This window comes from Artemia franciscana, chromosome 11 (assembly GCF_032884065.1).
Source record: "Artemia franciscana chromosome 11, ASM3288406v1, whole genome shotgun sequence".
In the NCBI taxonomy this organism is placed as follows: domain Eukaryota; kingdom Metazoa; phylum Arthropoda; class Branchiopoda; order Anostraca; family Artemiidae; genus Artemia; species Artemia franciscana.
Window position 1 is genome coordinate 14,391,009 of NC_088873.1, and position 23,371 is coordinate 14,414,379.

At 33.4% G+C, this 23,371-nt stretch overlaps 1 protein-coding gene and 1 long non-coding RNA gene across 2 annotated transcripts in view; one reads left to right on the forward strand and one right to left on the reverse strand.

The window, feature by feature from the left end:
• Positions 1-6,909: 6,909 nt before the first annotated feature.
• Positions 6,910-23,371, forward strand: part of LOC136032860 (uncharacterized) — a 116,622-nt gene continuing 100,160 nt past the window's right edge. Inside the window, exon 1 of the mRNA XM_065713272.1 lies at positions 6,910-6,972. Coding sequence (XP_065569344.1) covers positions 6,925-6,972 — 48 coding nt within the window. The 5' untranslated portion in view covers positions 6,910-6,924. The remainder of the gene's footprint in view (positions 6,973-23,371) is intronic.
• Positions 9,880-21,466, reverse strand: LOC136032858 (uncharacterized). Its single transcript, XR_010618793.1, has 3 exons — positions 17,856-21,466; positions 13,732-13,853; positions 9,880-10,019 (listed from the first exon to the last, which is right to left on the reverse strand). It is a non-coding gene; the product is annotated as an uncharacterized LOC136032858 (long non-coding RNA).

Genomic DNA, 23,371 nt, shown 5'->3' on the forward strand with positions numbered 1-23,371 from the left:
AAACATTAAAAATTCTAGTTGCCTTTTTAAGTAATCAAAAATTGGAGGGCAACTAGGCTTCCTCCCTCGCTCCTTTTTTCTCAAAATCTTCTGATTAAAACTATGAGAAAACCATTTAGCCAAAAAAAATCAATATGCAAATTTCGTTTTAATTATTAATGTGAGGAGAGCCAAGATCAAAACATACATTAATTAAAAAACGTCCAGAAATTAAATAAAAAAAACAAGTTTTTTTAAATGAAAATAAGAAGCGACATTATAACATAAAACGAACAGAAATTACTCCGTATATGAAAGGGGCTTTTCCTCCTCAACGCCCCGCTCTTTACGCTAAATTTTTTACTGTTTTAAGAAGTAGAGTTAAGAGAAAGAGTCAAACTTTAGCGTAAAGAGTGGGGCGTTGAGGAGGAAAAGCCCCTTTCATATACGGAGTAATTTCTCTTCGTTTTATGTTTTAATGTCGCTCCTTATTTTCATTTAAAAAAAACTTTGGCTAAATAGTTTTCTCATAATTTTAATCGGAAGACTTTGAGAAAAAAGGAGCGAGGGAGGAAGCCTAGTTGCCCTCCAATTTTTGATTACTTAAAAAGGCAACTAGAATTTTTAATGTTTTACAAACATTTTCATTAGTTAAAAACATATGTAATCTACGAATTAACTTACGTAACGAACTTCTATATTCGTATGTTTTTATTGCGTATATGATGGGGTTCACACCTCGTCGATACCTCACTCTTTACTCTAAAGCTTAAATTTTGTCCCAATTCCATAAAAATGACCCTTGAATCACAAAGGCCGTAGAATAAATAGTTGATATAACTAAAAATACTTTAGCGTAAAGAGCGAGGTATTACGAGGAGGTAAACCCCTCATATGCGTAATGATTTCTGCTCGTCTTAAGTTTTAATACTGCTCCTCACTTTCAGTAGAAAAAAACTTTTCATATTTATTTTTTCATTGCATTTTTAAATAATGCTAGAAAATCCTGCACCCCCTTCATTGAAAGTTTTTTCCCCCATGAGAATTTTTTCCATGGAAAGATCCTCACACATAACACCCCCCCCCCCCACCTAAACTCTCCCCCCAAACCTAAAGAAATCCCTCTGAAGACGTCCGTACACTTCCCAGTAACCATTACTATATGAAAACACAGGTCAAAGTTTGTAACTTAAAACCTCTCCCAAGGGAACTGCGGGGAATTAAGTCGTCCCCAAAGACATCGTTATTTGGTTTTTCGACTATGGTGAAAAAAATGGCTATCTCAGAATTTTGATCCAGTGACTTTGAACAAAACAAAACAAAAATACAAATAAACACGCATCTGTGATTTGTCTTCAGGCAAAAAATGCGAAATTCCACATTTTTGTAGATAGAAGCTTGAAACTTCTACAAAAAGGTTCTCTGATACGCTGAATCTTATGTTGTGATTTTCGTTAAGACTGTTTTACTTTTAGGGGGTGTTTTTCCCTATTTTCTAAAATGAGGCAAATTTTCTCAGGCTCCTAACTCTTGAAAGATAAGACTAATCTTGATAAAAGTTATATATTTAAAATCAGCATTAAAATGCGATTTTTTTATGTAGCTACTGGTATCAAAACTCCATCTTTTAGAGTTTCGGTTACTATTGATTCAGGTCGCTCCTTACTACAGTTCGTTACCACGAACTGTTTGAAACAACTTGAGCTGGACTAGGAGCGGGGCAGCAAGAAGTCCCATCGACGAACAAATGAATGAAAACTTTCTGCGGTCCATTACATGGTCTGCCCTCTTCTTGGCGATACTCATCTATAAGCAAAAGCTGATTTCCTGCTCAACCGTTTTTAAAGCTAAACAAAACTATGGACACGATGAGGTTTTATGTTTTAGATTAAATAATTGTTGAGAATGTGTAATTATAGGTGTTTAATTTTATTCCTAGAAATAAATTAGCTGGCTTATTTTGATAGGGAGGTGTTTTGAAATCTGACTCTTTTTCAGGTGTCAAAATTCGGTTCAATATCCTGTTTTTACTTTATTTGTGCATAACTTATATTTAAACAATTTACAAACAAAACTTCTGCTGTATTTTTTTTTTAAATATGGCGCACCTTGGTGGAAAAATATTCTAAATATTTTGGCTCAAATTTCTTAAGTTAGAATTGATTAAAAGTTCCTCGAAGAGATTATAAATTAAACTTAAGCTGATAGAAACACGATTAATAACTTTGGTTGTTTTATCAATTTTCTTAGAAATAGAGTGAAATTGTTTAGTGTCTAGGATTTGGGCCAAGCGGTTGCCCAAATTATAATCAAGCTAGACATAGAACTATTTAATGTTACCTAACCTTCAAATTTTAAAATTGTAGCTGGAATATGAATCAACAAATATATTACCCTGTGCATTGCTGTTTAGAATGAGCACTCCGTGAGCGTCTCCATTGGGCTCTAAAGCAGTATAATATGGCTGAGTTCCATACATGTTTGCTGCAACCTGAAATTCAAAATTCACGTTTTCTAAACTGACTATAGAGCAAAATATATTTAAATAATACTAATTAGTAAGAAATAATAATAATGGGTAAAAACATGTATTATAGATACTTTTCTCTAGCTTTTTTTCGGGGTAACAAGATATAGGTTCGACTTAGCAAAAACAAACTCAGTTTCTATGAAGTTTTTAAATTTAACTTTTAAAGTACATAAAATATATCAATTCATAGTTGCTTAGTTAACCTAGAACTGAAAATGCCATTTTTCTATAATTGCAAATTCTATACTCATTCATTGAAATTTTATATTAATGATATTACTTTAAGATAAAAGACCAATTTTGGTAATTAGTGGTCACTTCATAATTTTCTTTTATCTTGCAAAGAGAAACAAAATCGTATCAGAGGATTGACTTAGAAATAGGTAACCGATCTGTCGTCTATTTCGAATCTAAATTCTTCACATTAAACGTTTTTTATTCAATTTGTGTATTTAATAATAATTATTGACAAAAAAGGTACATAAGCAAATCTCCTCAAAATTACTCATCATGATATGGAGGAGGGATAAATAAAGAAAAAGAAAAAAAAACATAAGCTTCAGAATTGGTTTAAAGTCTATACACAACGAAAACATCATATACTCTGCTACCACTCACATAACACGCCACACTCAACTCCTTCCTTAACACACCTCAATAAAAATAAAAAACTACCTGTAATGATTTCATACCAATTTTATCTACCATTACATTAATCATTATTACATTATTACAATATTACATTAATCGTTAAAATGATATGTAGAAAACAATTCATGCTTCAACAGTCTTTTAAATTCATTTAAATTATTATTTTTAATGTTCTCATTTAAGGGATTCCATAGCTTAGCCCCTCTAAAATTAAGAGAAATCCCCAAACTAGAGGTAACATAGTTATTAATATAGCTTTTTTTTCACTGCCCTTCTGCCATAAGAATAAACTTCATAACCTTGCGTGAACACGCTTAGCAAAGAAGTGGACTTACCTCTGGCGCAAGTATACATAAAACCAGTAGTATTTAAGTCATAGAGAGCAGCCTCTGGAAGTAGTTTCAATCTAACATAAGCCTCTGAACACGGTTTAGAATTCTTAAATTATCGCATCTAATTAGCAATGGTTGAGAAATTGAGCCAAATACTATTATTCTTTGTATACGACCAGAAAGCAAACTAATTATCAAATGGAGAAGTCTTCTATTAATTTCATACCATCGTAACCTTTTAGCAAGTATAGAATGATTCACTGTATCGGAAGCTTTAATGATATCTACAAACATTACTCCAACTCGGTAATCTTTATTAAGAACTTGATTTATACAACTAGTTAAATATGCTATTGCCTGTTCTATATTCATTTCTTTCCTAAAACCAAACTGATTAGGTGGTAATATATTAAATTTGTCAGGATATGCATAAAATCTATCATTAATTAACTTTTCAATTATACAACTTAATAGGGTAAAACTGAAATGGCTCTACAATTTGACACACTAGTTTTCTTGCCTTCCTTAAATATTTAAATAGCATTTCCGGTCTTAAAAAAAAATCAGAAAAATTGCCGCCTTTAAATCAAGAAGTAATCAATCTCTCAAAATCTTTCGAACTTGTTAGAATGTATTTTACTACCTTTAGATTTACAATATTATCAACGTTAGTACAATTCTTTGGCCTTAAGTTAAGTGAAACATCAATACCTGCGGGTAAAAACCTTTCAAAATTTATATGGTCTAGTGGTCGAATATTCCATTGGCAGGGGTCTACCAAAATCTTATCTTTTGCTTCTTTAATAGCGTAGGACTTACCGTCTTGGGGGTCACCAACTATTTTTTTTTAATAGATTGCCGCGTCTTCTTAGTGGAACCTTCAGTTTGTTTAGACTTAGAATGCTAACAATTTCGTTTCGCAGCTCTTATAACAATTTAAAACATTTCTATGTTTTTTGTAAATTGAAATAAATTATTCACTTTTTTAAATATTAATACGGTTAAAAAAAAAATCTCAACGATGACTGCACAGGACTAAATTCTTATTTATTCATGGTTTTCTAGCTACGCGTGTAGGCATATTAATTCCTCAAAACAATCCAAACGACCAAAGAGTACTCATAAAGCTTAAAACCTGTTGATAACCAATTTCAAATCCCATTCAACATCATTAAAATCTCCAGCAAGGAAACATGGGTTTGAATTGATTGGTAGTCGATCTAGCTGGGGCAACAAACACTCATTTAATTCTCTAAATGCTGAAGACGGGAGTTTATAACATATTTCCACCAAAGTAATAAAATTTTCATTCAATAATTCAATGACCAAACTTTCAAAAATCAATTCTCTATAAGTACTATGATCATCCCTTATTTGGGCCAGTAAATTTGTAATCACATAATCTTCTAGTCCCCCTCTCTCCCTAAAAAGCCCAGGATTTGATACAATGTTTTATTTATAAATTTTCAGTAGGGAATTACTAGTAGGGGTCATCCAAGTTTCAGCTAAGGTGAAAAATTGATTTGTTAGCCAACTCAGATACAATTTGAAAAATTGCATTCAAACCCAGAAAATTCAACGAAAGAATACAAAAATCATCCCTTTTCCCATGGCACAAGTTATCTAAATCAACTGAGAAACATTACTTCAAATTTTCTAAAAGAAACTCATCATTCATCCCATTATGTCACCCAAAATCATCGCTATACTTCTCCCCAAACATAATAGACCTTTGTTCAAAATCGTTAAGAAAAGGAAGGAGCTGAGTATTGAAGCATAAACTAATTTTACTTAGTTAAAACGGAATTTTTAAAATACACATAAGGTAGAAAGCTAACGCAGAGGGCTCAAATTTCATTAACAGCTATGCACAGACATACTTAACTGAATAAGCAAAACGTAATTTTCATCGGTTTTTACATTCAACTAGGTTGTGCACAGCTATTTTGAATTCTAGTTACGAAGTTTGGAATTTTTAGAACATAACCTACCTCCACTTGCTCTCTTTTTTTATACACGGTAAATTCATGTTATAGATCAAAAGAGGAACTTTACTCACATTCGGGGCTTGATCCCGAGCCCATAAGGCCCATATTTTCCAGTTCATGTCATGCCTTAACGATGGCTGTTCATTTTCTCCAAAACCAAAGATAGCATCCATCGAGAAAAGTGTGCTAATCTGCAGAAACTGATCTGACAAAGTTAGGCCACCCAAGCTCGAGTCAAATCTGAAACAAATGTGAAAATTTATGTGTTTTTCTAAGAAAAAAAAGAAAAACAGAATAAAACCAGATCAGTCGTCCTGATACAAGAGTGAATTTTAGTGAAAAATTATAACTCTCTCTAATTCAAATAATCTTTTTTCCTGTCTTTCTCTCTCGTTGCAAACTTTCCTCCCCCCTATACCTTTACTTAGTGTATCTAAATCTTTCTTATTGCGTGCTTTGTAATGATAGAGTCATGGAGATTATTTACTGAACACTAAGTTAAGGTCCCTTAAATGTAATTTACTTTTTGTTTTGAAATTCTACAAATCCTTGCCTACTATTACTAACAAATCACAGCAGATCCAAATCAAGCAAGCTCAACAAAGCTGCTTAAACCCCTCTCATAAAATTCCAATCTATTTAAAGCTTCTTTTTTTGACCACTTCTAAGAAGATCAAATTTCTTTACATTCTTTCTTACGACCTCTTCCCGCCCCATGCAAGAAAAACCTGCTTTTCATTCGGTCCTAGATGGATTTCTGAAAAGGACAATCTTTGGCAATCTGCCATCCTTAATCTAAAGGATTTTTCTGAGCCATCTCAACCTTTCTCTTATTTTAGGCAAAAAAAAATTGGATGAATCCACTTATTTCATACAGCCTAGTGTTTGCAATAAAGTCTGTCATACGGGTTCCCTAAGCCATCGTAGACAACTCCAATGGGTAAAATAAATTCATCTTTTTCATTCAAGGTGCCTATGTTTCAAAATCATACTTGACCATTGTCATCACTGTTTCGTCTCTTGTTCTTCAATGATTTTCAAGTATCTTCATGGTGAACTGCCTCACTGGTTCAATTCTTTCTTTCCCGATTTAGTTAATACAAGGAGTTCTTATAATCTACGCAATAGGCCACCTACTATTACCTCAAACTAAGACAGTCAGATCAGATTTTAGTCCCGAATGGCATGTAGTAAAGTATGGAATAGTCTCCCTGATAATGTCCGTAGCATTCGTTCGTTTGATGCCTTTAAAACCCAACTAAAAATATTTTTGGTTTATAAATATAATGGGGGATAAATTTGAGAAAAAATTTATTTTTGAATTGGTTTGAATTAATATTGTTATCTGTTTAATAATATGATGAATAATGAGGGTAGGGCGACATCCCTAGTTGCTAGGCTTGAGCACATTTATTTATTTAATTCTAATTGTTGTGATTTTGTGATGGTGGGAGATGGTGTGGACTTGGATTTGAATTCCGAGGATGAAATGGTAAGTAAAAAAAACACAAAATTATTTCTTTGGATTTCTTGTTTTTTTTAAGAAGACTCTTTATTTGGTATTTATTTTTGTTTTAGCCCCTATGTAACGGGCCATAGAGCTTTGTAGGGGTAGAGAGTTATTGTTTTCCATTTATTTTGATGTTAATAAACTGAACTGAACTGAAATTTCAATATTCTATTTTTGTTTCGCAGACATATTTTCCTGTTCATCCTAACTTTCTTCAACTATGACGAAACATTTTAAACTTTGGCTATTGTATCTCTTAAATCTTCTCTCCATGCACTATCTTAACCCATAATGCTACTCAAGTAAATAGAAACACCTACTTGGTCAGTATTTCCGTCACACTACATCTAGTCTACTTATTCTTTTTAATATCAGTTTTAAAACCTATTTTTAACCTTGAATGCTCAAAATCTTTAAAAAATTCATTTTGCTAAGATAAAACTCAAATCTCAAATCATCAGCATAGTCTAAGGTTATGAGGGTTTATACCTTAAAGTACTAAAATTTTCATACAATAATTCAATGTCCAAACTTTCAAAAATCACTTCTCTATAAGCACAATGATCATCGCTAATTTGGGAGAATAATTACATTTCCCTGGCCCAACACATTTTCGAAAAAACTTTTCAGTCCATTCAGTTTGACCAGACCGACCTCACTGGCATTGTTCCACACTTCTTGTACTTCGTAAAGTAGAAAATCAGAGAAGCTCTGGAAATTGCTGAAGAACAAACAGGCTGGTAATATATATATATATATATATATATATATATATATATATATATATATATATATATATATATATATATATATATATATATATATATATATATATATATATATATATATATATATATATATATATATATATATATATATATATATATATATATATATATATATATATATATATATATATATATATATATATATATATATATATATATATATATATATATATATATATATATATATACATATATATATATATAAAAATATATATGTATATATATATATATACTAGCTGTTGGGGTGGCGCCTCGCGCCACCCTAACACCTAGTTGGTGGGGGAGCTTTGCGCCCCCCAGGCCCCCACCGCACGCGTAAGTCGTTACGTACAATATTAGTTACGCGCCATTGTAGTTGTGTCCCTGTGTCCCACCTGTGAATATATATATATATATATATATATATATATATATATATATATATATATATATATATATATATATATATATATATATATATATATATATATATATATATATATATATATATATATATATATATATAGATATATATGTGTTTTTAATTACGTAAAACTTGCGAATATACGACATTCTTCGCTGTCCTATTGTCTGTGCATATAAATAGATTGTCAGGTTTCCCGACTCTTGAACATGCAACATATAATTGTCCATAAGAAAAACAATCCGAATTCAGATCTATACCTCATTATTCTAATGATTGCCTTTGAGCTTTGTTGATGGTGATTGCTAATCAAATATTCCCTGTGTCCCCGTCGTCATTTATATATCCCCCCTGTGCCCCCCGGCGTCCCCGTTGTAGTTGTGTCCCGGTCGTCATTTGTATTCCCTGTGTCCCGGTCGTCATTTGTGTCCCGGTGTACCAGTCCGTAATTTTTCTTTGAGTGTCCCGGTCGTCATTTATATTCCCTGTGTCCCGGTCGTCATTTTTGTCCCGGTTGTCCATGGGAAAAACAATCCGTATTCTGATGTATGCCTCATTATTCTAATGATTGCCCTTGAGCTTTGTTGATGGTGATTGCTAATTGAACATTCCCTGTGTCCCGGTCGTCATTTATATATCCCCCCTGTGCCCCCTGGCGTCCCCGTTGTAGTTGTGTCCCTGTGTCCCGGTCGTCATTTATATTCCCTGTGTCCTGGTCGTTATTTTTGTCCCGGTGTCACAGTCTGTAATTTCTCTTTGAGTGTCCCGGTAGTCATTTATATTCCCTGTGTCCCGGTCGTCATTTGTCCATGTGAAAAACAATCCGTATTCAGATCTATACTTCATTATTCTTATGATTGCCCTTGAGCTGTGTTGATGATGATTGCTAATCGAACATTCCCTGTGTCCCCGTCGGGGTCTCTCGAAAACAGGCCTAGCCGTTCATGGCATGTTAGAAAACAGGTTTCTTGCGGCCATGCCAATTTCATTAAAAAAGACACAAATATCGAATCCGGGCACGTCTTAGACCTGACGTCACAAAACTTGTTTTTCTTAATAGGCTAATAGGAAGGTGATGACATGCCGGTTCTAAAACAAAAAGGACGCTTTTGAAAAGTGGTACGCTTAGGCGCTACGTCAAAAAACTGGTTTTTGTTCCATAAGCTAATATGAACCAATGGCAAATGTATTTTCGCTTAATAATTATGGGTCCGCTGGAATTCAGTGGTACTTTAAATACTTTGATCAAAAGATGGCAGTTGAGAGATAAATTAATGTCTAAAAAAGGGATGTCTTTTAAATTTAGGATTTATAGATGACTTCTTCTGAGGTGTAGGATCTACAAAAATAAATGTAGATATTTTATTTAAAAATATATTTGTTCATTTATGTATAAATTATATTTTTGGAGGATATTGTACAGAAAATTTAGTCAAACTTTGTAGATGGTTTTCGTTCAAATAGGATTTTTTTTATTTTTGCTTGTTTTATATCTAGTGGGACTATTATTGAAACGGATTTATATGGCCATATTCCTTGGAAAAGGGCAATTCTATCCTATCTGGAATTATTGTTTTATCCTCATATCCTTTCACTCTATTCGGTCAACTTTACTTCACCTAGCCTTTGTCTCATACCTATCTAGTACTCGTTGGCATTGAAAAAAAAAATTAAAAGAAGCATTGAATCGATAAACTTTATTAGAAACAAGAGACTGTTTTATAAAATACACAGTCTTTTCTTCTTTTACTCACAGAATAAATTTTCTGATCTGGTACAGAGAATACTTCCGTTATCTTTGGTCCTTGGATTCGTTGCAGCTGCAAACATTTTGTAGCCTTAAAGAAAATTAAAGATTTATAGTCCTATAATATCAACACTAACGGACATTTAACAAATTATCGTAAAGCCTCGAGGGTCATACTTCGGCTAAAAAATTTCACTTGAAATTCAACCCTATTCTGTAGTTTTGATAAAAAAAAAGATAAAAAATCGAAATAATAAACAAAGCAAAAGATAAAACCAAGTATAGGACACTTAATTCATGAAATGACTTATGTAATAATAATACAGGCCAGAAATAATTTAGAAACCCTCTAGGAAGCTTAAAAGCTGGTTTCATAAAATGAAAGATATATTTTCAATTACAATTTTGTCATTTGATTTGTTAGATGAAGACTCAAATTTATGAGTTTCAAAAATGATTTAGATCATATTTAATATGATGCTCTGTCTGTAGTGACTTGTCAAAATTCCAAAAGAAGATTTCTTATAAAAAAAATCTAAAACAGTTACTTTGCAAAAATTATTATTACATTTATTATTACAGATATCTTGACTAAAATGAGAAGCAAGAAGGGTTTTATTTTTTGAGATTATATACCCTTCTGCTCTCCAAATGGCACTTGAGATATTATTTTTCTTGAAAGAATACAAACCTGTGGATGTTGATCAGGCATGAAAAACGGCACTTAATGTGTAAAAACACTAAGCCATGCATTAATGTAATGGATATTAAATGAAGGTTTTTTTTCTGAAAGTAAGGAACACCATTAAAACTTGAAATGAACAGAAATTATTGTTTATGAAGGGGTTATTCTCCTTTTCCGTACCTTGCTCTTTACGTTAAAGCTTTTAAGTGCTTTAAAAGAAAACTTCTTTTCTAATTAAGCGACCTGTGTTTCAGTAGTTGTTCTTCAAAAATTGTGACAGTCAAATTAGCGTACATAGCAACGTATTGAGGGGGGGCGGCAGCCCCTTCATATACAAAATAAATTATGTTCATTTGTTTTAAAGATCTTTACTTATAGTTAAAAAAATCGTATTTTTTAATTCTTTTAAATCGCCCCAGGTAGAAATTCCTACAGAATTTTCCCCCAGAAATTTCACTCTCCATGAAAAATTCTACCACAGAAACTCGCCCCAATCACAAAATATCCCGCTCCGAAAGTGTCTATGCTTCCCAAAAACAAATTATATACGTAGATCTTACAAATTTCATAGCTTAAAGATGTCGGAAAGGCCTTAAATACAATACGTAGTTAAGATACAGATTGTATATTCTTCCCTGCAAAGATACTTAGGGATATGCAACCGTTTTTTACACGTTTCTTTAAGTGATTATAACGGTAAAACCTATTTGTTTTAGAATGTCAAGATGGAGTTCATTCCATCAGAATCTTAAAATTTAGTCATTTTTAAATAACAAATTTTTAATTTTTTGCACTTTTTATTCCTACAAAACAATAATTGAAACGGATATTAACTGAAGAAGTCTTTTTTGGAAAGTAAGGAGCAAAATTAAAATTCAAAACAAACAGAAACTGTTTATGAAGGAATCGCTTCCCTCCACAATGCCTTGCTCTTTACGCTAAAGCTTTAAGGACTTTACGAAATGCTTCCTTTTCTATTCAAACGACCAATGTTTATGCAGCTGTTCTTAAGAAATTTGGACAGTCAAACTTCAGCGTAAATAACAGTATTGAGGAGGGGGGTATTCCCTTCATATACAAAAGTAAATTCTGTTCATTTGAGTTTTAATGATCTTTACTTTCAGTTAAAAAATCTGCTTTTTTTTTTGTTCTGATCATTTTTAAATAACGCCCGTAGATTTGGTTCAATCTTCTAAAATATTTCCTTCTCGCAGGAAACTCATGCGTAGGAATTTCTACCATGTAAACTAATTCCCGTAAAACCCCCTCCAGACAGTAAGAAACTCGCCCCCGTAAATTTTCTTGCGGTCGATTCAGCTTGAAAAATGCTCCTTAGCATGCTGTCATTTGAAAATACTAATTTCCAATAATTTTCTCAATAGCTTCTGAAATCCTCTCTTTCCGTAAAATGGTTTTTCTGGAAATCCAAAATGAAAATAGCCTCAGAATAATTTTTCCTGAACCATCTTCAGTAAAAATCTGACTTTGGAAAGAGATTATGACAATTAAAAATAATTTCGAACAGTAATTCTATCAGATCGCCCCATGTAGAATTTTCCATGGAAAACTCCCTCCCCCAGAAATTTCCCTCTCCATTAAAAATTCTACCAAAGAAACCCACCCTAGGCACATAATTCCCCCTCTCAAAAAGTGTCTGTATACTCCTCTATAACAAATACTATGCGTACAGATTGAATACATTTCATAGCTTACAGGCGTCTCCCCGTGGCCTGGGGGGGTTATTTTTACTCCCCACAGTAGTTATTACCGCTCTCTCAAAATTTTTATCAGATAACTTTAGAAAACAAAGGACTAGTAAAATTTTTTATTATTTCAAATCGTATTCTGTTGATAAACAATAGGTTTGTTAGGAAAGGCCTTGAATATAATGTACACTTACGATATAAATTGTTTATTCTTCCCAACAAAGATGCTTAAAGATATGCAACCGTTTTTTTAGCTGTTTCTTCGAGTGATCATAATGGTAATATTTGTTTTAGGATGTCAAGATAGAGCTCATTCCAGCAAAATATTAAGATTTAATCATTTTTAGATAACAAAATGTCATATCAAATTTGTCATTTTTTGCACTTTATACTCCCACAAAAAAGAGAACTTGGATTAAAATTTTAAACATTAAGGTCAAAACTGTTATCGAGGGTATTTTGATATATACAATTAGTTTAAAAATATCTAAAGCTTATATAGAGCATTTAAGTTTCAGGGCACATTTGTGGTTCAGTTGAATATTCATTTCCAAAATATATGTAATTCATTATCAAGAAAGAGCGACTCAGCCCAATAGCAATGGAAATTTAAAAACGGAATTTATTCGTCAAAAGCTACGGGTGTGAGGAAATTTCTCAGCTTTCTTTCCCTTTCTCAGCCTTCGCTCTTTAAACCCTAGGAACGACGCATCAACGGATGATAGATGGAATTATCTATCAACAAAACAAAGAATGAACTATGCGTTTTTTGGAACACGTATTTCGGAACATTTACTTTGGCAGCCATCATTTTTTTTTTTTTTTTAGAGAGAGAGAGAAAGATGGTTTTATTAATATAATTAAACAAAACAAGCAAATGGCCCGAAGCAAAGCAATTATCTTATGAGCAATAGGTTAGTTCAATAGAGAATGTATAGCATTGGCTATTTCAATTGAATGCTACAAGTTTTTTGTTAGATCTAAGTTTTATTTAAATACTTGGCATATACACAATATATTCTCTTTTTAATTCCCACTGTGTCGAGAATTCAAACTCAAAAATATGGGCAGAATTTCTTTGTTTCAACCCATGATTTGTAATCTGACTTTGTTACTGAATATTGAAAAAGTATTTATATTTAAAAAAACACTTATTGATGGCAGCTTTTACGAAGCATTAAACCAACTTATTTCATTGAACGAATTTACTGTTGTTAAGATGAAAAATATCCCTATTTTGTGCATATAGCTACCTAATTTGATTGTCCTGTTTGAAGGTTTATCTTTAACCTAATGATTCGAAACTAGAATAGAGATTTACACATAATACAAAGGCAAAAAACACCACAGCTTCTTTAACTTATCTTAGGCTGCAGCTAAGCAAAAGACATCATTAAAAATATGCAACTTACAAAATTTCAGAGAATAGTTTGACACTACAATCCTTCAAAACCTTCAGCCATGATTATGCATTATTTCTTCCTTCATTCGTTCTGTCCATTAATCTTCTAGGATCTTTTCGAATCCCAATTTCCTGAAAATAATGTCATTAATTAATTAATTGCTTAATATTAAAAAACATTTTCCCAGAATCAAATTCTCTGGCGACTTGGCATCCACAAATCTTGATTAGCGGTTTAATATTATTCTGATTCTATATTTGGGCTTACATTTAGTATTTTCTCTGCTGCTTACATGAAAACCATTTGAATAATTAAGTTCATTTGAGCCCATGTGAAAAGACTTTCAAGAAAAAATGATTATAACGAAAATTCATTTATTAAGGCAAATGGTGATTTTTAATCTGAAGCAAAACTACACATGATGACCATTTAACAGACAGTTAGGTATAATGTCAATCAAAATTGAATGGTCATAGAATACGAATCAATAAGTTTCATATAATTCGAAACACTAGAACAGTATTAGTATTAAACACAAACTAATCATTTAACTATTTGAATAATTAAGTTCATTTGAGCCCATGTGAAAAGACTTTCAAGAAAAAATGATTATAATGAAAGTAGAGCGAAAAAAATTAGATGAACAGATCAAATTGCTCCTTAGCCCATGCAAAAAATCTATAAATAGCTCAAACAAGTTAACCACTGAAGTTTTCATATACTTGTACTTAGGCAAAGACAGAACTTAAAAGGAAACCCAAACCCTCTCCCCCAAAATATACATTTTATTTTGCAAAAAGTTTCACAACAAAGACTAACAAAGACAACAAAGACTAAACCGTAAAATTATAATCTAAGTGTTCTCTTTATTGTTTTTTTTTCGACTAAGATGTATTTTGGCTTAAGGGTATATAGACAGAAATTATCATAAAGAAGACTATCGTTTCTATTCCTTTTAAAGTAAAATAGAAATAATTTGAAATTTAGGGAAGTATAATCTAGGAGAAGCAGTAAGGACTGTCACATTCTGAGATGATATGTCAGAGTAAAATTAAACACTAATGAATTAATAAAATAAAATGTTTTTTTCTTATAGTCATTTCTTATTATCTTTCTACCGAAGTTCCTTCATCAAAATGTTTAAATACTGTTTCATATATTTCCCTAATATTATACTGATCTGTCTGAGGAGAAGGGGGGGGGCAAAAGTACACTGATGTGCCATTGACAGAGAAAGGTAGCGTAACTCAATAACCTTTTTGTAGCCGCTTATCTCTTCTGTAAAATTGGGATTAATCGACTAATCTTTGTTTCACGTTTTCCTACGAAAAAAATTATAACACTATAAGAGTGTGGTTGACTCAACCTGAACCAAAGTGCTATATCTGATTTAATCTTTAAGTACAAAAGAAATCAAACTTAAAGTTTTTTTTTCTTCCCCGGCTCCATCTTAGGTCTAATCAGCCAGTTTCCTTGGCGGTTCCTTGGATCCTAGGCAGTTTCCTTTGGTCTCTTCTAATTGTTATTTACGGTTTTATTTGAGTTGTTATGACATTATCAAGGTTAGATCCCTGCTTAAAGCTTCCCCAAACATAGTGTTTGAATTTTTTTTTTTTCAAATGAAAGCATGAACTAGTCTGATGAAATTTTAAGAGGATAGAATTGTCCATGGGGAATTTTACGGGGGGGGGGGTTAGTTTACATTAGAGAACTTTTCAAGGACAAGTTTCCCATGAACAAAGTGAATTTTTCATGAAGGGAAAATCAGATTTACCAGAATTATTTAAAAAATAATCAGAAACTCAATAATAGTTTTTTCGACTGAAAGTAAGGAGCATCCCTAAACTGAAAATAGTGGAAAATTAGGCCATATATGAGGGAGTTCATTAGAATAAAAAGCTCTTTCAAAAGGACTAAAAGCACAAGCATAAATAGAAAGGCATCTAGGAGCAATATAAAGAACAAAGTATGACCCCCCCCCCCTTATATGCGGTATAGTTCCTGTTCGTTTTTACTTTTAATGCTGCTCCTGATTTTCAATTGTTTTTTTTTATTTACACAAAAAGGAATTGACAGTTCATAGACTAAAAATAGGCACGAACTACAGATTGAATATTTGAATATGGCCATGTATTGTACTTTTTCGAAGACCAACTTTCAAAAGTATGGTCAATTATGTGAACAATTTATAGAGCCTTAGCTGGAATAATCATTTTCTCTTACAGCTAGGATTGAAGCTGAATGAGTTCCGTACCTATTTTGTATATTTTGCTCAGAAAAATTCATATTTATAAAAAGCCTCAAAGCTAACATTAAATCTGTTTTGGGGAGAGGGGCACTTCAAAATTTTAATTGCTGTACATGTTAAACAACATTACATATACCTTATAATACATTTAGGCTTTGTTGTTTGACGTCATCAAGTCACTTACTCTGACCTACTACACCAAATGATTACACTGTTTTTTTTTGGGTCTTTGATAGACAATAACAATAGAAGAAAAAGACGGCTCTTAATTAATCACTATATAATCAAAAAAAAAATTCGTGAATCTAAAAGAAAGACGTTTTTCCTTGGCTCGTAGATGCTTTTGTCAACATTCATTAAATCTACTCGAATCGGGTTCATTTTCTTGTTTTATTTACTATGTTTTATGGCACAGATAAAGGAATAGTATTACAAGTACCTCTTGATGTCATAATTCCTTCATTTTTAAAAAAATTAGAGCTTATCAACGGCCGCTTTCATAACAGCAATATTATAAAGTTGGTATACATTTCTTAAAGTCAAAATTTTTTGAACATAACATTCACGTTTTTTAAACGTTAGTAAATAACTTTATCCCCTGAATTCTTTGACATCTCTTGTCTTCTAATTTTTAGCTAAAGCACCCTTTTAGGAGTGGTAACATGCAGAAGATTTATATATATATATATATATATATATATATATATATATATATATATATATATATATATATATATATATATATATATATATATATATATATTTGTCAATGCTACAAAAAGAGAACGTGGCCTATCTGATGGCAACGTTCACCTCTAACTTCTCAGCAGAAAGCTAGGCAGTTATTTTCATTAATTGGTTTAAAAGTTAGAACATGGTAACGATCAGATTCTGATTTGAATTTGCCTCTAGGAAAAAACTCCTTGACTTTGTCCCTTCGTGTGTGCAACCGAATTCATCTAGTTTCTTTTTTTTTTTAACAGCTTTTGTAGACTCGGGTTTCAAGTGTTTTATGAATTTCCATTTTTTGTTTCGGAACTTGTCTGTATTTCATGATAAAAAATACTGTCGGTACATACCCGTGAAAATTTCATGTCGCAAAGATAAAACGAAAATTCATTTATTAAGGCAAATGGTGATTTTTAATCTGAAGCAAAACTACACATGATGACCATTTAACAGACAGTTAGGTATAATGTCAATCAAAATTGAATGGTCATAGAATACGAATCAATAAGTTTCATATAATTCGAAACACTAGAACAGTATTAGTATTAAACACAAACTAATCATTTTTAGCCCTGAAATTAAAAAGTAAAATGCGAATAATATTGAAAAATACTAGCATTCTCCATTGCATCAAACAGTTCGTGGCAACAAGCTGTATGTACCGGGTGACCCGGATCAAGAGTAATCGAAACCCTAAAACACAAATATTTGATAATAGTACATACTACAAAAGAATCGAACATTCAAGTTGATTTCAAAAATATAGAGCTCATTAAGCTTAATGGTACCCATTAAAAGTTACGAGCCAGTGAAAATATGACCTATGTCTGAAAGAGGAAAAGCAACCAAAACAGGTTATCTAAATGGAAATCACACCATCATATTCAGCACATCAAATAACCCTATTTTCAAGTTTCAAGATCCTATATGCCAAAATGCGGAATTAAAATTTTTTACCACAAACAAAATCACGTATGTGTTTCTTGTGTTTGTTGTTTTTTTTCCAGGAGTGACCAAATCGGACAAGGTGATCCTATAAGATTAGGAGACGGCTTACATACATTCGGTGCAAAAAGAAAGAACTAAATTATTTTTTGCACAATATACCTTACTTCTCCGCAATGCGGTTTTAAGTTATAAATAAACATGGACTTACCCTTGCGCAAAGAAGAGTACTTTAGAAATTATTTGAAAGGCCATTTTTGAGCACATCTCAACATTTTGACTCTTGACTAGCTAAATTTTGCTTCAAATTTGACATCTCTCAATCCAAAACAGATTCTTTTTCTCAAACAGCCACATTTTCATGAAAAATGAAAAAGATGAGTTTCCTTATAATTTTTTGATACAATAAAATAATATTATTAAGTATTAAGCCTGTGATTTCGTAGTTTCCTCCTATCGAAATTATAAATTTACTTTTATTCTATGATAAATATTCTATGATGATTGAAACAAGCAAGCATGGCGAAATAAAACATGGCACTGAGATTAGTGTAAGAAGGTGTGCTACATTAATCGAGTTCTAAAGTGTCTGGTAACGGTCTGTCTTTCTCGTTCAAACAGTAAATTTGGAATAAATCAATGTATTATGCTCTTGTGTCAGTTGCGGTTTTGGCCTAGCGGTTCCTTGAACCCTTCTTGAAATAATATTATTGAATTATAATCAAGTAGGTGTGGGCAAGTCTTGTGGGTGCAAACAATTTGTGCTTAGAGCAGAAAAGACTTCCTTGGCCCATTAGCGCCAATCGACCAACGTAATCGAAGGCAGCTCGACCAAGGAGTTATCCGACTGCTCCAAGTGTGGTATTTTTATTGTGTTTGAGAAAGTTTTGTGGGTGCAAACAATTTGTGCTTACAGCAGAAAAGACTTCCTTGGCCCATTAGCGCCAATCGACCAACGTAATCGAAGGCAGCTCGACCAAGGAGTTATCCGACTGCTCCAAGTGTGGTATTTTTATTGTGTTTGAGAAAGTTATGTGGGTGCAAACAATTTGTGCTTAGAGCAGAAAAGACTTCCTTGGCCCATTAGTGCCAATCGACCAACGTAATCGAAGGCAGCTCGACCAAGGAGTTATGCGACTGCTCCAAGTGTGGTATTTTTATTGTGTTTGAGAAAGTTTTGTGGGTGCAAACAATTTGTGCTTAGAGCAGAAAAGACTTCCTTGGCACAGTAGCGCCAATCGACCAACGTAATCGAAGGCAGCTCGACCAAGGAGTTATCCGACTGCTCCAAGTGTGGTATTTTTATTGTGTTTGAGAAAGTTTTGTGGGTGCAAACAATTTGTGCTTAGAGCAGAAAAGACTTCCTTGGCCCATTAGCGCCAATCGACCAACGTAATCGAAGGCAGCTCGACCAAGGAGTTATCCGACTGCTCCAAGTGTGGTATTTTTACTAGTGGAAACCCATTTGCAATAAGTATAGAAAAAAAGAGCTTTGGTCGATAATAATTATCTAAGAAATTAATTCTTACTTTGATTATTTTCTTAGCATAAAATTCATATTGAACATCACCCTGTTATCACTTCCCCGCCACGTTGAGGCGACGCTGAAAGTACTTTTGATTTCATTTGTTTTGCTAAGTATATACGTGTTATTAACAAAACACACATTACATAGCAAAACATCCAAATCAAAAGCACAAGGGAAGGCCCACCACCAGAACTAGCAAGAAAATTCTAAGCAGTAAACTCTAAGCAATAAAACTGTAATCAAACTGTAAGCAATAAAAATAAGAATAATTGGCCTTTGAAATTCAGCCTAGGCATTCCTTTTGAATTATGTGTAAAAGAAATAAGTTTCGTCAACTTTTTTTGGGTTGTTTCTGTGGTTAATTTTCACAAAATACACATTACATAGCAAAACATCCAAATCAAAAGAACAAGGGAAGGCCCACAACCAGAATTAGCAAGAAAACTCTAAGCAGTAAACTCTAAGCAATAAAACTGTCTTTTTTTGGGTTGTTTCTGTGGTTAATTTTCATAAAATACACATTACATAGCAAAACATCCAAATCAAAAGCACAAGGGAAGGCCCACAACCAGAACTAGCAAGAAAACTCTAAGCAGTAAACTCTAAGCAATAAAACTGTCTTTTTTGGGTTGTTTCTGTGGTTAATTTTCACAAAATACACATTACATAGCAAAACATCCAATCAAAAGCACAAGGGAAGGCCCACAACCAAAACTAGCAAGAAAACTCTAAGCAGTAAACTCTAAACAATAAAACTGTAATCAAACTGTAAGCAATAAAAATAAGAATAATTGGCCTTTGAAATTCAGCCTAGGCATTTCTTTTGAATTATGTGTCAAAGAAATAAGTTTCGTCAACTTTTTTTGGGTTGTTTCTGTGGTTAATTTTCAGTCTATCACTGCTTTGGAAAAAAAGGAAGACAAATGAAGAATTAAAAATTCACAGTACTTGAAAAAACTGAGTCAACAGTGCTAAACTAGTTGAAAAAAAATGAAGGACAGCAATTTCGACAATATTCTAAAACTAATCTTGAAAGCTCTACTAAAATCAAATCTTCTATTTTTTGGATTCGTTAGTAATGAATCATAATTGCAACTTAACATAATTTCTACTCTTTGATTCTGTTTAATAATTTTTACTTCTTATTTCAGTACCCTTCCGTTTGGAAAAAATATATGATAATATTTGTAAAAATATCTTAACTACTGGAATAAAAATACTACAATATGTACGAATATAATGTATTCTTTGTGCAAAAAATTTATTCTTTGACTGATTTAGTTTCTATTTCCCCTGCATGTTTTACAACATTCATCTCGCCTCGTTCACTTCCCAGAATGTGAGTAAATTTATAATGCAGCGAATACTGTCACAAAAACGGTAAAACCTACAACGAATAAAGACAAATTGAAAAATGTAAAGCCAAAAAATTAAAATTTTCTATTAGAAAGAATCCGGAAACTACAAATTAAACAAGAGCTAAGAGCTCATATGGCACTTGTGACGAGGCGAGAAGAGCTAAGAGCCAAGAGATCATATGGTATGAGCTCTAACAAAATTCTATGAATCAATAGATTGATTTAAAACGGAAAATAAGAGGCCTAATGCTGGTCAAGATTTAAAATAAGAGCTCTGAGTCACAAAGTCCTTCTAAATATCAAAATTCATTAAGATCCGATCACCCACTCGTAAATTATAAATACCTATTTTTTTCTAATTTTTCCTCTCCCTTTTGTCCCCCAGATGGTCGAATCTGGGAAAACGACTTTATCAAGTCAAATTGTGCAGCTCCCTGACACGCCTACCAATTTTCATCGCCCTAGCACGTCCAGAAGCACCGAACTCGCCAAATCACTGAACCCCTCCCCCGACTCCCCCAAAGAGAGCGAATCCAGTACGATTCTGTCAATCACGTATCAAGGACATTTGTTTATTCTATCCACCAAGCTTCATCCCGATTCCTACACTCCAATTGTTTTTCCAAGATTTCCCCCTCCAAATCCCCACAATGTCAAAAGATCTGGTCGGGATTTGAAATAAGAGCTTTGAGACATGAATTCCTTCTAAAAATCAAATTTCATTACGATCCGATCATCTATTCGTAAGATACAAATACTCCAATTTTCATGTTTTCCAAGAATTCCGGTTCCCCCCTCCAACTCCCCCGAATATCACAGGATCTGGTCGGAATTTGATATTAGAACTTCAAAGCACAAGATCCTTCTAAATATCAAATTTCATTAAGATCTGGTCACCCTTTCGTAAGTTACAAATACCTCTATTTTCAAAATTACCCCCCCCCCCAATTCCACCAAAGAGAGCAGATCCGGTCCAGTTATGTCAGTCACGTATCTTAGACAGGTTTCTATTCTTCCCATCCAGTTTCATCCTGATCTTACCGCTTTAAGCATTTTCTAATATTTCCGGTCCCCCCAACTGCCCCCCCCCCCACTTACGCTTGATCAGGTTGAGATTTAAAATAAGATATCGGAGTTACGAGGTCCTTCTAAATATGAAGTTTCATGAAGATCCGATCACTCCTTCGTAAGTTAAAAATACGTCATTTTTCTTATTTTTCAGAATTACCCCCCCCCCCCCCGCAATTGAGCAGATCCGTTCCAATTATGTAAATCACGTATGCAAGACTTCTGCTTATTTTTCCAACCAAGTTTCATCCCAATCCCTCCAATCTAAGCGTTTCCCATCATTTTAGGTCTCCCCACCCCAAACTTCCCCCAATGTCACCAGATCCGGTCAGGATTTAAAATAAGAGCTTTGAGACACGATATCCTTCTAAACATCAAATTTCATTGAGATCCGATCACCCGTTCGTAAGTTGAAAATACCTCATTTTTCTAATTTTTAAGAATTACTCCCCCCCCCACTACCCCAAAGAGAGCAAATCAGTTCCGATTATGTCAATCATGTATCTGGGACTTGCAATTATTTTTCCCATCAAGTTTCATCCCGATCCCTCTAGTATAAGTGTTTTCCAAGATTTTAGGTTTCCCCCCTCCAACTCCCCCCAATGTCATCAGACCCAGTTGGGATTTAAAATAAGAGCTCTGAGACATAATATCATTCCAAACATCAAATTTCATTAAGATCCAATAGCCCGCTCATAAGTTAAAAATACTTCATTTTTCTATTTTTTCCGAATTAACCGGCCTCTACTCCCCCCCCAGATGGTCAAATCGGGAAAATGACTATTTATAATTTAATCTTGTTCGGTCCCTGATACGCTTGCCAAATTTCATCGTCCTAGCCTACCTGGAAGTGCCTAAAGTAGCAAAACCGGGACCGACAGACCGACAGACCGACAGAATTGGCGACTGCTATATGTCACTTGGTTAATACCAAGTGCCATAAAAAGTTGTTAAGTACCATGCAAAGAAGAAAAATTGGGTGGTGGTGAGAGAAAAAGAGATATTATTTCAACTCATGGCAGCGTTGAGATTATTTATATAAAAATGAATTTAGTAGCTTTAGCAGTTGATTTCAGTCTTTTATTATAACCCAATCACCTAAGATACACAATAAGCAAAGCAAAGGACATGGGGTAGCATTAACACTTGCAAGGGGAAAGCACATGCGGAGGAGGCGCGTATTACTACATCTTCTCGACAAAGCTGTCTATAGGGGGATTGGCAAAGTCTGGTCTAAATCACTCATAAATTTATCTTTCTGATGGGTTTCTCAGTTCTGACGTATTATGTTTCATGACCTCTCGCGGTAAAACTTTCAGTCACTGCGTTATAACATGGGCATGTTTTTTTGGAGTGCAAGGTTCAGGAGTATATGAGGAGTGACGTGTTGGTGTTATGGCAGGAGTTGAAGCACTTGGTTTGGAGGCAGAGGTGGCCCCATCCTGGGCAATTCGTTCCCCCTTTCCACAGTTCTTTTTCCTAATGAGCACAGCCCTTTTGATTTTACTTCAGGTAGTTATAGGTAGATCAGGTTACATCAGGTAGAGATAGGGCGGGGATTTATGAATCCAGTTTCTTCTTAGCAAGGACCCGGTCATTCTTCTTACAAAGCATGATCTTGGATTATCACTAAATTGCACGATGATGATAATAATGAGGATGATTTTGATGGTGATTATGATAATGGATGATGATAATGATTCTGATGATCCTCGCTTCTTTGCCCGCCATCCTCACGTGAGCGTTTTTGACGTTTGAGTATCCCAATAGGTA